We start from the raw sequence: 15,188 nt of genomic DNA on the forward strand, positions 1-15,188 counted from the left end.
TATTCAGGTGGGTTTTTTAATAGCTCTAATAACTAACACGTTTAAAATCCCAACAAATTGAACAATATTCTGAAAAATGTGGTTATCCAAGTGTAGTAGGAGGTAAGAATCCGCAATAACGAGTAGCTAGGAAGGAGATGGAAAACAGGTCAAGTGTTACTGTCTTCAAGAAGTGCATTAGACCACAGTCTATTCCTCCTTGGCTGCTTTGGGGAATTACTTATTTCCAAAACTTATAAACCGTTTCAAAGCAAAGGAAAAAGCGGTGAGCTTTAAAAAGTCCATGCACACAAAGAAACCTTGATACCAAAACCTGAGAAAGCTGGCACCAAAAAATAAAGTCACATGATGACTATAACAAGGTTAAAACAGTTTTAAAAAAGGATCGCTTAAGGTTGGAAAACTTATTGGAATATGTCTTATCAGTGGGTAAAAAATAAAACCTTAATTCTCAGTAGAGGCCTAATAGTCATTTAGACATTTCTTGAAATTCAAGTCCATTCATAATTCAAAAATAGAACTCAAAAATAATAGCTTCCTGAATAGGGACAAGACGATGGCAGGGTAAAGAGCTCCTAGAGTCAGCTCATGTTGCAGGGCAGTTAGTAACCTCCAGAGCTATCGAAAGCACCTGTTTGGGGCCCAGGAGACTAGAAGAGCATCCTGCAACATCCTTGAAGGAGTGGAAGGAAGAGACTGCCCATCTGCAGAGAGGATCCATAAGTAGAGGCTCCACGCCCCGGAGGCCAGTGCCCATCCTCCACTGGAGGCACAAGCCATCTCAGGAGCTGTTCTGTGGCTGGAATTGGAAGGTTCATTTCCCAAGATAGGGGAAGGAAGAGACAGCACCAACTTCAGCTATTGATAGTAAAATTCAGCAGGTTAAAGTATAATCCTAAGAACAGCTAAAGTTTGAGCCTGTCCAAGTCAGAAAGAGGCCAGTAGCACCATTTTAACTCTGCCCCTGACATGAGGGAAAGCGGCAGGGACTAAAATCACAGTAGGGACCGGTTTCTTTCCACCCAGATTGGATTGCAGCCCTAGCCTAGGCTTCAGCCCCACCTCTGGCAGGGAAGAAGCTTGGGGGATCTGCACCAGCCTCTCTGGGTAACTGCAGGTGCTTTCTGCCGGCACAGACTGAATAGTCGGACACCTGGGGCTCCATCACTACACCCCAGTAGCAGAGGAGGGCCTCTCTGGCAACTGGAGGTGCTTCCAGCCCACACGAACTGGTTTGTTGAGCACCTTCAGTTCCATCGCCATCCACCATCTGCCCCATAGGGTAGGAGAGGGCTGGTGACTCTTCTGCCTCTCTTGTAAAATGCAGCACTTTTGGCCACGCAGACTGATAGTCAGACACCTGTAGCTCCACCCCCACCCCCAAGTCGGATAAGAGAGGAGCTGGGCCTTTCTGGGCAACGGCAGGTACTCTTGGCCTGCATGGATTATTGGACTGGTGGGGACCTGTGGCTCTACCCTCATCCCCCAAAATGATAGTAGGGGGCTAGTGTATCCTCAGCCTCTCCAGGCAATGGCAAGCAGTTATGGCCTACACAGACTGAACTGTTAGGAACTGGTGGTTCCATCCCCACCCCCTAACAAGCAGAAGGGACAGTGCTCCCTTAGCCTCACCAGACTATTGTAGGCACATTGGGCCCACACAGATAGATGACTGAGCACTCCAAAGGGTCCACCCCACCTCTGGCAGGGAAAGAGGGGGGCTGGTGCTACGTCAGTCTGCATGGACAACTGCAGTCATTTTGGACCTGCATAGCCTAGATTGCTGCCCACACTTGCAGCTCCATCTCTGTCCCAGGCAGGGGAAGAAGAGGCATGAAGCTCCATCAGTCTCTGCAGGCAACTACAGATGGTCTAGACCTGCATGACTTGAATTATTACACACAGGTCTAGCTCTGTCCCTACCCCTGGCAGAGGAGAAAGGTGGGAGAAGTTTCACTGGTCTCTGGGGCATGGAGCAATGCGGGCAGCTTCAGCCTCCACAGCTTACAGCACCAACTACATCCTTGGCTCCTACTACACAACCAGTAATGGAGAAAGGTCAAGAAAACCCTAACCTAAGAGAGAAACTACACCCAGAATAAATACATCTAGTAAGCCAGATGCCAAGACACCAACAAAAAATTACATTCCACACCAAGAAACAGGAAGATACTGCCCAAAGGAACAAGATAAGCCTCCAGATGACATAAAGGAGTTGAGACAACTAATCATAGATGTTCAAACAAATCTCCTTAGTAAATTCAATGAGATGGCTAAAGAGATTAAGGATATTAAGAACTGGGTGACGGGGAAACGGACTTGGCCCGGTGGTTGGGGCGTCCATCTACCACATGGGAGGTCCGCGGTTCAAACCTCGGGCCTCCTTGACCTGTGTGGAGCTGGCCCATGCGCAGTGTTGATGTGCGCAAGGAGTGCCATGCCACGCAGGGGTGTCCCCCGCGTAGGGGAACCCCACGCGCGAGGAGTGCGCCCCGTAAGGAGAGCCACCCAGTGCAAAAGAAAATGCAGCCTGCCCAGGAATGGCGCCGCCCACACTTCCCGTGCCGCTGACGACAACAGAAGCGGACAAAGAAACAAGACGCAGCAAAAAGACACAGAAAACAGACAACCGGGGGAGGGGGGAAATTAAATAAACTAAATAAATCTTAAAAAAAAAAAAAAAGTGGGTGAGAACAAAGAAGAATTTTAAAGCATACATAGAAAAATAGCACATCTTATGGGAATGAAAGGCGCAATAAATTAAATTAAAAATACATTGGAGGCATATAACAGCAAATTTGAGGAAGCAGAAGAAAGGATCAGTGAACCTGAAGACATGGCCTCTAAAAGCAAACATACAAAAGAGCAGATGAAGAAAAGAATGGAAAACTTTGAACAGGGTCTCAGGGAACTAAATGACGGCAAGAGACATGCAAACACGTGTCATGTATGTCCCAGGAGGAGATGCGAAGGGAAAGGGGCTGGGAGGAATAGTTGAGGAAACAATGGTCCTAACCCTGTTGAAGGATGCAAACATCCATGTCCAAGAGCCACAGCATGCTCCCATTCAAACAACTCCTGTAGACCAACCTTGAGACACACACTAATCAGAATGTCAAATGCCAAAGAATTAGGAGAGCAGCAAGAGAAGAGTGATGCATAATGTATTAGGGACACCCGATAAGATTAAGTGCCGATTTCACACCAGAAACCACAGAAGCAAGAAGGCAGTGGTATGATATATTTAAGATATTGCAAGAGAAAAACAGGCAGCCAAGAATCATATCCAGCAAGGTTGTCTTTCAAAAATGAGGGCGAGTTTAGAATATTCAGAAATAAACAGAAACTGAGGGAGTTTGTAACCAAGAGACCAGCTTTGCAGGAAATACTAAAGGGTGTGCTACAGCCTGAAAAGACAGGAGAGAGAGGCTTGGAAGAGAGTCCAGAAATGAAGATTATATCCATAAAAGTAACTGAAACTGGTGAAAATATATGACAGATAAAACCCAAAGGTCAAAATGGGTGAAATAAGAACTGCCTCTACAATGATAGCATTAAATATTAATGGATTAAACTCCCCAATCAAAAAGCACAGGCTGGTGGAATGGATAAGAAAATATGAGCCATCTATATGCCATCTACAGGAGACTCACCTCAGACCCAAGGGTACCAATAGATTGAAAGTGAAAGGCTGGAGAAAGATATTCCTTACGTACAGTAACAACAACAACAAAAAAAGCTGGAGTTGTTATACTTATATTGGATGAAATAGACTTTAAAAGCAAAACTGTTTTAAAGACAAGGAAGGACATTTATGTATTAATAAAAGGGGCCATTCACCAGGAAGAAATAATCATAAATGTATATGCACCTAACCAGGATACGCCAAGATAAATGATTAAAAAACTGGCAAAACTGAAGGGAGAAATAGATATCTCTACAAAAATAGTTGGAGATGTCAGTACACCTCTCTCAGCTTTGGATAGAACATATGGACAGAGGATCAATAGAGACATAGGAAACTTGAATATTATGATAAATGGTCCAAACCTAATAGATATATATAGAACATTGCACCCCAAAACAGCAAGATATACATTCTTCTTAAGTGTTCATGGATTTCTCCAGGATAGACCATATATTGTGTCACAATGCAGATCTCAATAAATTCAACAAGATTGAAATTATACAAAGCACTTTCTCTGATCTTAATGGAATAAAGTTGGAAATTTAAAAAGTGGAAAAAGGAAAATTTGCAAATATTTGGAGATTAAATACAGTCTTAAATAATCATTAGGTCAAACAAATTGTGAGACAAATCAGTCTTGTAATAAATGAAAACAAGAACACAACATATCAGGACCTATGGGATGCAGCGAAGGCAGTGCTGAAAGGGAAATCTATAGCCCTCAATAATTATATTATGAAAGAAGAGGGGAGCAGATGTGGCTCAAATGTTTGAATATTTGCTTCCTACGTGGGAGGTCCCAGGTTTGGTTCCCATTGCCTCCTTAAAAAAAAAAAAAAAGTAAAAACAAATGAAAGAACCAACTCAGGGTAGCCAGTGTGGCTCCGTGGTACTGGTTGAGTGCCATCTTCCCACTCTGAGGTCCCAGGTTCAATCCCTGACCCCCAGTACCTAAAAAAAAAAAAAAAAAAGAAAGAGCTAAAATGAATTACCTAACTACACTGCTGGAAGAACCAGAAAAAGAGCAGTAACTATTCCCAAAGCAAGTAGAAGGAATGAAATAATAAAGATCAGAGAAGTAAATAAAATTGAGAACAAAGAAAACAACAGAATTAACAAAATCAAATGTTTGTTCTTCAAGAAGATTAACAAAATTGACAAACCCTTAGCTAGATTGACAAAAGGAGAGAGAAGATGCAAATAAATAAAGCAAAAAATGAAGCAGGACATTACAACTAACCCTACAGGAGTAAAAGAGATCATAAGAGGATACTGTGAACAACTGTACACCAACAAACTACACAATATGGATGAAATGGAAAAATTCCTAGGAAGGTACGAACAACCTACATTGACCCTAGAAGAAAGGGAAGACCTCAGCATACCAACCCAAGTAGAGAGATTAAAACAGTCCTCAGACAACTCCCCAAAATGAAAAGCCCAAGACCAGATGGTTTCACAGGAGAGTTCTACCAAGCATTCAAAGAAGATTTAATACCAGTTTCATTCAAGCTCTTCCAAAAATTGAGCTAGAAGGAACAATAGCAAACTCATTCTATGAAGGCAATATCACCTTAATACCAAAGCCAAATAAAGATATTACAAAAGAATATTACAAATTCATTTCCCTAAAGAATATGGATACAAAAATCCTCAACAAAATACTTGCTAATCAAATCCAACAACACATTTAAAAAAAATAGTCTCATCATCAAGTAGATTTTACACCAGGCATTCAGGGGTGGTTGTTCAACACAAGAAAATGAATCAGTGTAACACACCACATTAATAAGTCAAAGAAGAAAAATCACATGATCATCTTGATTGATGCAGAAAAGGCATTTGACAAAATATAGCATCCTTTCTTGATAAAATACTACAAAAGATAGGCATCAAAGGAAACTTTCTCAACATGATAAAGGCCATATATGAAAAACCCACAGCTAACGTTGTACTCAGTGTACTCGAAGGACTGACAAGAAGGACTGAAAGCTTTCCCGTTGAGATCGGGCACAAGACAAGGATGCCCACTGTCACCACTGTTGTTCTATGTAGTGCTAGAGATTTCTAGCTAGAGAAAACAGGCAAGAAAAATAAATTGAAGGCATCCAAATCAGAAAGGAAGAAGTAAAACTTTGACTATCAGCAGATGATCGGATCCTGTACCTAGCAAGTCTTGAAAAATCTACACCAAAGCTGCTAGGGCTAATAAAACGATGTCAGTGGAGTGTCAGGATACAAGATCAATGTGCAAAAATCAGTGGTGTTTCTATACACTAGTAATGCGCAATCTGAGGAGGAAGTCAGGAAAAAATTCCATTTATTAATACAGTAGCAACTAAAAGAATCAAATATTTAGGAATAAACTTAACCAAGGATGTATAGCACTTGTATTCAGAAAACTGCAATGCACTGCTAAAAAAATCAGTAGACTAAATAAATAATTGGAAGCACATAGCATGTTCATTAAGAGGTCAATTCTACCCAATTGACATACAGATTCAATGCAATCCTGATAAAAAAAAATTCCACCAGCATTTTTAAACAAATGGGAAACACAATTATCAAATTTATTTGGAGCGGTAAGGGTCCCCGAATAGCCAGACATCTTGAAAACCAAATTTGGAGGACTGTCATTTCCAGACTTTAAATCATATTATCTAGCTATAGTGTGGGGGAAGCAAATGTGGCTCAAAAGATTGGGCTCCCGTCTACCATACGGGAGGTCCAGGGCTCGATTCCCAGGGCCTCCTGGTGAAAGGCAAGCTGGCCTGCACAGCGAGCTGGGCCTAGTGGAGAGCTGGCGAAGCAAGATGATGCAGCCAAAATAGACACAGGAGCGACAGTAAGAAACACAGCAGACCAGGGAGCTGCGGTGGCACAGGAGAGTGTGCACCTATCCCATTCTGGAAGGTCCCCGGATCAGTTCCCAGTGCCGCCTAAAAAGTAGACAAGCAGACACAGAAGAACGCACAGAAAGCAGACAGGGAGCGCACAACAATGGGGGTGGGGGGGTAAATCTTTAAAAAAAAAACATGATATTGGCATAAAGATTGACACATAGAGCCATGGAACAGAGGCGATGGTTCAGAAACTTGTTTTCACATCTATGATCAACTGATTTCTGACAAGCCTGTCAAACCCACCCAGTGGGGCAGAACAGTGTACTCAGCAAATGATCCTGGGAGAACTGGATATCCATATCGAAAAGAAAGAAAGAAGGCCCCTATCTCACACCTTAAATAAAAAATTAACTCAAAATGAATCAAATGACCTAAATATAAAAGCCTCTGGAAGAAAATGTAGGAAAACCTCTTCAAGAGCTGGTGGTAGGTGGTACATTCTCAAACCTTGCACCAAAGGGATGAACAGCAAAAGAAAACATGGATAAATAGGACCTCCTCTAACTTAAACACTTTCGTTTTTCAAAGGACTTCGTCAAGAAGGAGAAGAGGCAGCCCACTCAATGGGAGAAAATATTTGGAAACCACAAATCTGATAAGGATTTGATTTCCATTCTCTATAAAAGATTATATAACTCAACAAGAAAAGAACAATCCAATATAAAAATGGACAAAAGACTTTAATAGAAAATTGTCCAAAAAAGAAATACAAATCAAAAAAGCACATTAAAAAAATGTTCAGTATCACTGGCTATTAGGGAAACGCAGATCCAGATGACAATGAGATATCATCTCACTGCATAGAATGGCCATTATTAAAGCAACAGAAAACAAGTGCTGGAGAGGATGTGGAGAAATAGGAACACCCCTTGGCTGCTGGAACTGTAAAGTGGTGCAGCCTCTGTGGAAGACAGTTTGGCGGTTCCTCAGGAAGCTAAATATAGGACTGCCATATGATGCAGCAATTCTTCTCCTACGGCTGTATCCAGAAGAACTGAGAACTGTGGCATGAACAGACATCTGCACACCAGTGTTCATGATGGCATTATTCACAATTGCCAAAAGATAGAGACAACCCAACTGTCCATCAACCAATGAATGCGTAAACAAAATATCGTTATATACATACAATGGAATACTACGCTGCAGTAAGAAGAAATGACATTGGGACACAGATGATAACATGGATGAATTTTGAATACATTACGCAAAGTGAAAAAGCCAGACACAAAAGGACAAATATTGCATGGTCTCATTAATATGAACTAAATACGAAGAATAAATGCATAGAGTTGAAACCTCGAGTATAGGTTATTAGGAGATAAGAGGAAGGCTGAGAAGGTGTCTTAATGGTTAATGAATGTAGAAATTTTAATCAACTTGAAATGGGTAGAGTTTATGGTAACACATTATAGTGAGTAGTAGCTGGTTTATAAATGAGAATGTGACTGAAAGGGTAGTCTAGAGATTAAATGTCAATTGAAAGAAAACGAGAGAATAATCTAGGGACTGAACCATACAGTGAACCCAGAGGTGGATGAGAATTGTGGTTAATAGTACAAATGAAGATGTCCCTCTGCGTACTAGAATGGACGTTTGTCACTACTGCAGGGTGGTGGGAGTATGGAGAAGCATGGGAAAGATACAAGTAATGTATGGACTGTGGTTAACAGCAGCACTGTAATATTCTCGCATCAATGGCATGGATGTACTGGCTGATATTGGGGGATATGGAAAAATATACCAAATGTATGTTACAGACTATAGATAGTGGTAATAGTCTGATATTATCTCATAGTCTGGAACAAAAGTTCCACAACAGTGTCATATGTTGGTGAAGGGGTGTTGCATGGGAATTTTTCACATGTACATGTTTATTTTGTAAGTTCACAACTTCTGTAATAAAAAGATATTAAAATAATAATTTGGGAGCAGATGTAGCTCAAATGGTCGAGTGCCTGCTTCCCATGTCCGAGGTCCCAGGGTCATTCCCCAGTACTTCCTTAAAAAAAAATTAAAAAACAATAGTAATAATTGCCTCGACACTAAAGAATGAATATCTAGGTGATCGACATCAGCCATGATTATGAAATACTAGCAGCTGAACTAATAAAATACAAATGAGCCAGTCCTACAAAATCTGACATTGAGCGTTTCTAAGGTCCAGTCACCGTCCCAAGTGATTGTATACAGTTTATTCTAGTCCTCACAGCAGCCCTGTGCAGTAGAGCCTGTCCCTAGCCCAGCTGCACAGATGAGGCAGCCGCGGGGGGCGCAGGGGCAGGGGCTTCTCCTTCACAGCCGTGACTTAGCCGCCTTCCTTTGCCATGGTCTTGGCTCTGGACGCTCGAGACTCTGCACAAGAGGAAGAGAAATAAGTCGTGTTAGTTTGGAAACAAACAAAATCATATTTTTCAGTAAGGTCATTGAGGCATGGTATATTAGAGATTTGCCTACATAAAATTAATACCAAATTATCTCAAAATTAAATAAATAAGTGAATAAAACAGAAGACAACCAATCAGAAAGTACTTGCATAAGAAGAAAAAATAAGGAGATGAGTACCCAGTAGAAAAGTTTTTTTATATATTAAAAAAAAATTTTTTTTGCTTATTATGCAGTTGGTCAACTAATAAATTAAAGCTTTTACTCATAATGTGGAACGTCTCTGTCTCCCTGAACCACTTCTAAAGTGCATCATGATTTTTCCCTTCTCAGAATTGTAGAAGGAATGATTCGGTGCTATTTCACGATAACAGCAGCACAAGCGGCTGCAGCCCTTGCTGTGTGCTGGGCGTCCACCGGGGCTGGAGGGACCGGCCTTACCCTGTCCCCGCCCTGCGAGCCGAGGGGTTGGACCAGCAGCTTTTGGATGTGCAGGGACATCACGATTGGCATTTTAACAACTATTTTAACATAAAATGCCCTTTATCCAACCCTATAGGGGCAGGGGCAAGTACGGGCTTTGAGGTCGAGGTCTTCCGGGGAGGAAAGCGTGCCCCGATGATGTGCCCCGGGGAGGAAAGCGTGCCCCAATTGCGTGACTGGCGCTCCCTGTTCTGGGCACCATTCCTGTTAAATCATCTCCTTGGATCCTAACCACAACTTTCACAACCTTTGGGAAAAAAACGTTTCGGCGAGGAGTTTCCTGAAGCCCCAAGATGAGCACCTGCCTGCGAGTGCACGCCTGGGGCGCGTTAGGGGAGACGCCCTGGCGGCCGCCTGCGTCCACAGCCCCTGCAGCCCCTGCGGCCCTTGTGGCCCCTGCCCTGGGCTTGGGCTGCCCCTGGCGCTGGCCTTCAGCACCTCTCTGACCTCCCGGCCCCTGCGGCCCCTGCCCTGGGCTTGGGCTGCCCCTGGCGCTGGCCTTCAGCACCTCTCTGACCTCCCGGCCCCTGTGGCCCCTGCCCTGGGCTTGGGCTGCCCCTGGCGCTGGCCTTCAGCACCTCTCTGACCTCCCGGCCCCTGCGGCCCCTGCCCTGGGCTTGGGCTGCTCCTGGTGCTGGCCTTCAGCACCTCTCTGACCTCCCGGCCCCTGCGGCCCCTGCCCTGGGCTTGGGCTGCTCCTGGCACTGGCCTTCAGCACCTCTCTGACCTCCGGGTCCCTCTCTGCTCTAGCAGCAGCAGTGGTGGTTGTCTCAGTGCCTGGGGCAGGGTTCGGGAAGAACGCCTGCTCTAACCCAGTAACAGAATGCGCAAGGGCGCATCGTTCACCTGTGCGTTTAAAAAACTGACGTTACTTCATATCCTTTAACACTTCCGTGTGTTTCTAACAGAAAAGGACTTTTTAGAAATATCCCAACAATAGTATTAACATCCAACAACATTTAATAATTTAAATTAACATAACAAATTCTTATGTTATCTAATACCTAGGCCACATTCAGTTTTTCCCAACTGTCTCAAAAAATACCCTCTTTGGACTTGTTATGAGAAATGGCCGGGTGGAGTTTTAGTACGTAGTGTGCGCTCATAACCCTTGGACGCGTGTTCACACTGCTGTGTTCTTCATCAGCAACTTCTCCGGGAGATGCAGCAGATGGCCAGCCGCCCCTTCGCCTCTGTGAACGTCGCCCTGGAGGCAGACGAAGAGCCCCCTGACCTTATCGGGGGGAGCATAAAGGTGAGACTGAGTCGGAGCCCTTCTAACTTGCCGGAACTCGTGGAGCAAGCAGAGCCTTAGTCTGTGGCCTCTGATTTTTAGCATCCTTCTGTCTTTTTAACATTAAGCCAAAACCCTGAAGTTGTTAGGTATTCCTTTGCTTTCATTTTTCAGTCCTCGGTCCATGTCATTAAACATTCTTAGGCTAAGGAAATTTGAAAGAATGAATTATTTACCTGGTTTACCTGTAAGTTTTCTGTGGCTTTCTTAGAACTGTTACCTGGAAATAGCTAAATTGAACCATTGTTCTTCTTAATTGTTTTTTTGGGATGTTTGAAAAGAAGCAAAATCACAACTCACTATGTATTCTGTGGAAAGTAAGTGTTTCTGACCCAAAAAAAAACATGATGAAGAAAAGTGATGACTTCCTTTTGGGGAAGAATGACGCAGTAGCTACCTGGGAACCCACCTGTGCAAACACCTATATCCTGAGTAAAACACACTTATTAAAGTGTTACTGAGCTTACAGGAAGCAGGTGAGAGCTCAAGGACCGCCCTCCCTCACCTCTCCTGACAAAGAACAAAATGTGCGTGTTCTGAGGTGGGTGCAGATGGGGCACACAGCTCCCAGGTCAGCAGGTGCAAGTCCTTGGTGGGCATCCCAGGGCAGCCCTGTGGGGGTCCCACAGGTCAGGATGAAGCAGACAGGTCGCCAAGGCAGGAGGAGACAAGCCACGTAAGAGAGGGGTCGGCGAGACCACCGATCGTGGATTTAGGCAGGACTTCAGATGTTAGAGTTGATAGCCAAAGAACGTAGCCATCAATTGTACCTTTATTACCTGAGTTTTAAACATTGTATTCTAAGTAGAGAAGATGGAATCATAAAGATGAGCAAGCAATGAGAGTTGAAAATGACCAAACAGATACAAAAACAACCAAATGGAACTTCTAAAAGAGAAAAATAAATCTGTTTACTTGTTAAATAACACATCAGACACAGGTAAGGAGAAAATGTTGTAATGTAAACTAGAAGGTGAACGAGGATGATAGGAACCCTTGCTCAGTCCTCCTTGTTGGGTGCTCCTCAGTCCTTGTTGGGTGCTCCTTGCTTAGTCCTCCTTGCTGGGTGCTCCTTGCTCAGTCCTTGCTGGGTACTCCTTGCTTAGTCCTTTTGCTGGGTGCTCCTTGCTTAGTCCTCCTTGCTGGGTGCTCCTTGCTCAATCCTTGCTGGGTGCTCCTTGCTGAGTCCTCCTTGCTGGGTGCTTCTTGCTCAGTCCTTGATGGGTGCTCCTTGCTTAGCCCTTGCTGGTGCTCCTAGCTCAGTTCTTTTGCTGGGTACTCCTTGCTGGCACTCCTTGCTCAGTCCTCCTTGCTGGGTGCTCCTTGCTCAGTCCTTGCTGGGTACTCCTTGCTCAGTCCTTGCTGGGTGCTCCTTGCTCAGTCCTCCTTGCTGGCACTCCTTGCTCAGGCCCACTCACCCCTCCGCATGGGACACTGATGTCCCCAGGCTGCGTCTTAGGGCTCTGCTGCCTTCCCCCCAGGCCCTTGGTCACACCTATCACACGTTGAAGCTCGTGACCCTCTCTACCCGGACTCCCGCGTCCAGTTAATTCCTCATCCCCGTTTTGGTGTCTTGATCTGAGCTCTGGGCAGGAGCCCCCGCCCTCCTCGGGCGCGTCCCCAGCTCACCTCCATCACTCCAGGTCTTGAGGCCAAAATCACAGCTCGTCCTTGCCTCTCGTTGGATTTCCAGACTGTCAGCAGGCCCTTTTGGCTCTTTCTTCAGAGTAGCTCCTGACCCCCGGGTACCCCCTCCTCCACCGCCCCCTCCTCCAAGGCCACTAGCCTCTCTCATGTGCCTTCACGGCGTCCCGCTTCTGCTGTTCCGTCCATTCAGGTCGGCTCCCTGCGCCGTGGCCATGGGTCCTGGTGATTACCCCTTCCCACCACATTAAAGAAATTGGAGAGCCTACTCTAGAGGCAGGCGCAGCTCTAAGGGTGGCCGCCAGGATTCCCGTTCCCAGGTTACTCAGGCATTGCTCTGGGTCCTGCTGGGAAGGATTTTACAGGTGTCGTGAAAGTTCCAAATTAGGTGACGTGGAGGTGTGGAGATTAACCAGGTGAAGCTTTAAAAGCAGGTAGTTTTCTCCAGCCGGTGGCGGAAGAGGAAGCCTGAGCGCTGGAAGGTGGGAAGGTGTGGAGGCTGCCGGTCTGAAGGCGGAGGGGTCACTCCTCGCGCAGAGCCAGCCCCGAAGTGGTGACCTCAGGCCTGGAGCGCCGAGGACCTGCCCGCGGCGTCTGCGCGTGGACGCAGAGCCTTCCCAGAGCCTCCCCCCGGCCGGCGCCTGGGCTCTGGCACGGGCCCCACACACCCCCTCAGGCTTCTGACCTGCACGACGGGGCACCATGTGGCCTTAAGTCCCTGCGTCCGTGGTGATGTGTCAGTGGACACTGACGGGAGCATCTGAAAATCAACTCCAGAGGCTGCACAGAGCGTAGAGGCGCGCCTTCCAGAGCCAGGCGCCTCCCGAGCCTGCAGGGGCTCTCAGGGCAGGCCCGTTTCACAAGGGCGGGCATGTCTGTTTAGTGTCGAAGGATGCTGACAGGTTTCTGATTTGAAAAGTCCCCCGAACTGCTGAACCCCATAATGTGGAGCTGTGACAGCAGGCGCTCAGTGTCACTCTTGCTAGGATTTTCAAGGTGAGTGAAAACACAGGGCAAAAAAAAACCCAAACTGCCTACAGCTCAAGCAGTCCTTTGACAAGATGGGTGCGGCGACCTCAGCGGAAGGGAGCAAACAGTGTCACCCTTCCCCTGAGGTTAAACAATGGGGCCTGGGAGCAGGTGTGGGCTCACGCTGTTGAGCACCCGCCTCCCACATGGGAGGTCCCGGGTTTGGTTACCTGGGCCTCCTGAAAAAAAAAACAAAAACGGGAGCTGATGTGGCTCAGTGGTCAAGCACCAGCTTCCCACATACAACGTGCAAGGTTCAATGTCTGGCCCCCGGTACCTAAAAAAAATTTTAAATGGGTGTTAACTTTACAGTTTCATTTTCATTACCTTAAAAAGCGTGGTGCATCTTTTTCTGTGTACCTGAAATCACTGGTCCTTGTAAGCACCAGTGTCTGAGGTTGCCTGTGTGTGAAAGCTTGAGGAGCTCGACTTCACTCATTGTCTTCTTCCACCAGACCACTCCCAAGCCCATCGCCCTGGAGCCGTGTTTTGGAAACAAGGCAGCGGTGCTCTCTGTGCTTGTGCGGCTCCCTCGGGGCCTCGGTGGGATCCCGCCTCCTGGACAGTCAGGTGAGACGAGGGTGGGGACCCCGCGGGTAGCGTGAGGAGCTGGGACACCCTGTTATACAGTGTGAGGAGCCGGGACCCCCGTTTTACAGTGTGAGGCCCTGGGACCCGGGGGTACAGGCATGTCCTGTAGGAGTCCCGTGGGTCCCCAGGTGTCCCCGCGCCCTCCCGGCCTGGCCGAGGTGTGCCGCCTGCCTGTCATCTCTGCTCCCTCCCAGCCTTGTATCCTGTTCTGTGTGCCACCCCCAGCTTTGCGCTCTCCTCAGTGCTAGTGAGTCACACGACTGCTTTTTTTTTTTTTCTCTTTTCACTCTTAAATTTAAGACACAAACAATGATTATAACAACATAAAGTAACTTCTTGAAAATCTACTCACAGTCCTACCTTCCTAATAACCAGCCATTTTCGTTTTCTCTTGCCAGCCCTTGCTGGCAACTAGTTGAAATGATCTAATTTTTATTCTTCTTTTTCCGTGTAACTATCATAAACGTCTTAGAGCTCACTGGTAATACACAGTACTTTGCAGGGGCTTTTGCACACCATGTTAAGGACGCTGTCCGTGCCTCATTCGCCCTTCCGGGGTCCGCGGTCGAGCCCTGACGAGGCTGGCCCGTGTCGAGGCGGGGGCGTTGTCGACCAGACACTGCAGAGCAGTGAGTGTCTCCTGCCTCCCCAGCTGCAGTGGGAAGTGACAGACGTGCAACACGGTGGCCTTTCCTGCCTGGCCTTTGCCCCGGGCGCCCCCACCCCCAGAACCCCTGAAGACGCTGGCTGTTTGAGACCCACCCCGAAAGGGCCCATGCGGTCCCCCCCCCAAACCCCCACTTTAGATGGTGCCCTTCCCTGCCTCCCAGCGCCCCCGGCTGAGCTCTGCTGTCGCAGCTCCCACAGTGGGGCAGCCCCTGCACTCCGCCAGGCCCTGGGCCGAGCGCCGTGCGTGGAGCTCTGCCCCGTGCAGGGAGCAGCTCGTGTGGCAGGGTTCTGAGCCGGGCTGTCGGCTCTCACAGCCATTGTGAGTCCAGCCCCCGGAAGTGACCGGTCACTAATCCAGAAGAGCAGTGGGGCCAGTCCCTGAGGTCAAGGTGGGTGGTGCCAGGTGGTCCTGAAGTGGAAGGTAATAGTTACCATCGTCCCCCGCGTGCCAGGTGCCGTGGGGAACACTCTGCAGAGACCCACCCACTGCTCCTCACAGTGG

At 46.7% G+C, this 15,188-nt stretch overlaps 1 protein-coding gene across 3 annotated transcripts in view; it reads left to right on the forward strand.

Moving 5' to 3' along the window:
• The window catches only part of ATRN (attractin), a 301,223-nt gene that overhangs the window by 187,795 nt on the left and 98,240 nt on the right, over window positions 1–15,188 (forward strand). For 2 of the 3 annotated variants that reach the window (XM_058287460.2, XM_023590451.3), the window contains 2 exons: window positions 10,607–10,714; window positions 13,882–13,996. The exons of the other annotated variant lie outside the window; for it this stretch is intronic. In XM_058287460.2, the coding sequence (XP_058143443.1) occupies window positions 10,607–10,714; window positions 13,882–13,996 (223 nt within the window). The remainder of the gene's footprint in view (window positions 1–10,606; window positions 10,715–13,881; window positions 13,997–15,188) is intronic. 3 annotated transcript variants of the gene reach the window in all.

The sequence above is a fragment of the Dasypus novemcinctus genome, chromosome 24, assembly GCF_030445035.2.
Source record: "Dasypus novemcinctus isolate mDasNov1 chromosome 24, mDasNov1.1.hap2, whole genome shotgun sequence".
In the NCBI taxonomy this organism is placed as follows: Eukaryota; Metazoa; Chordata; class Mammalia; order Cingulata; family Dasypodidae; genus Dasypus; species Dasypus novemcinctus.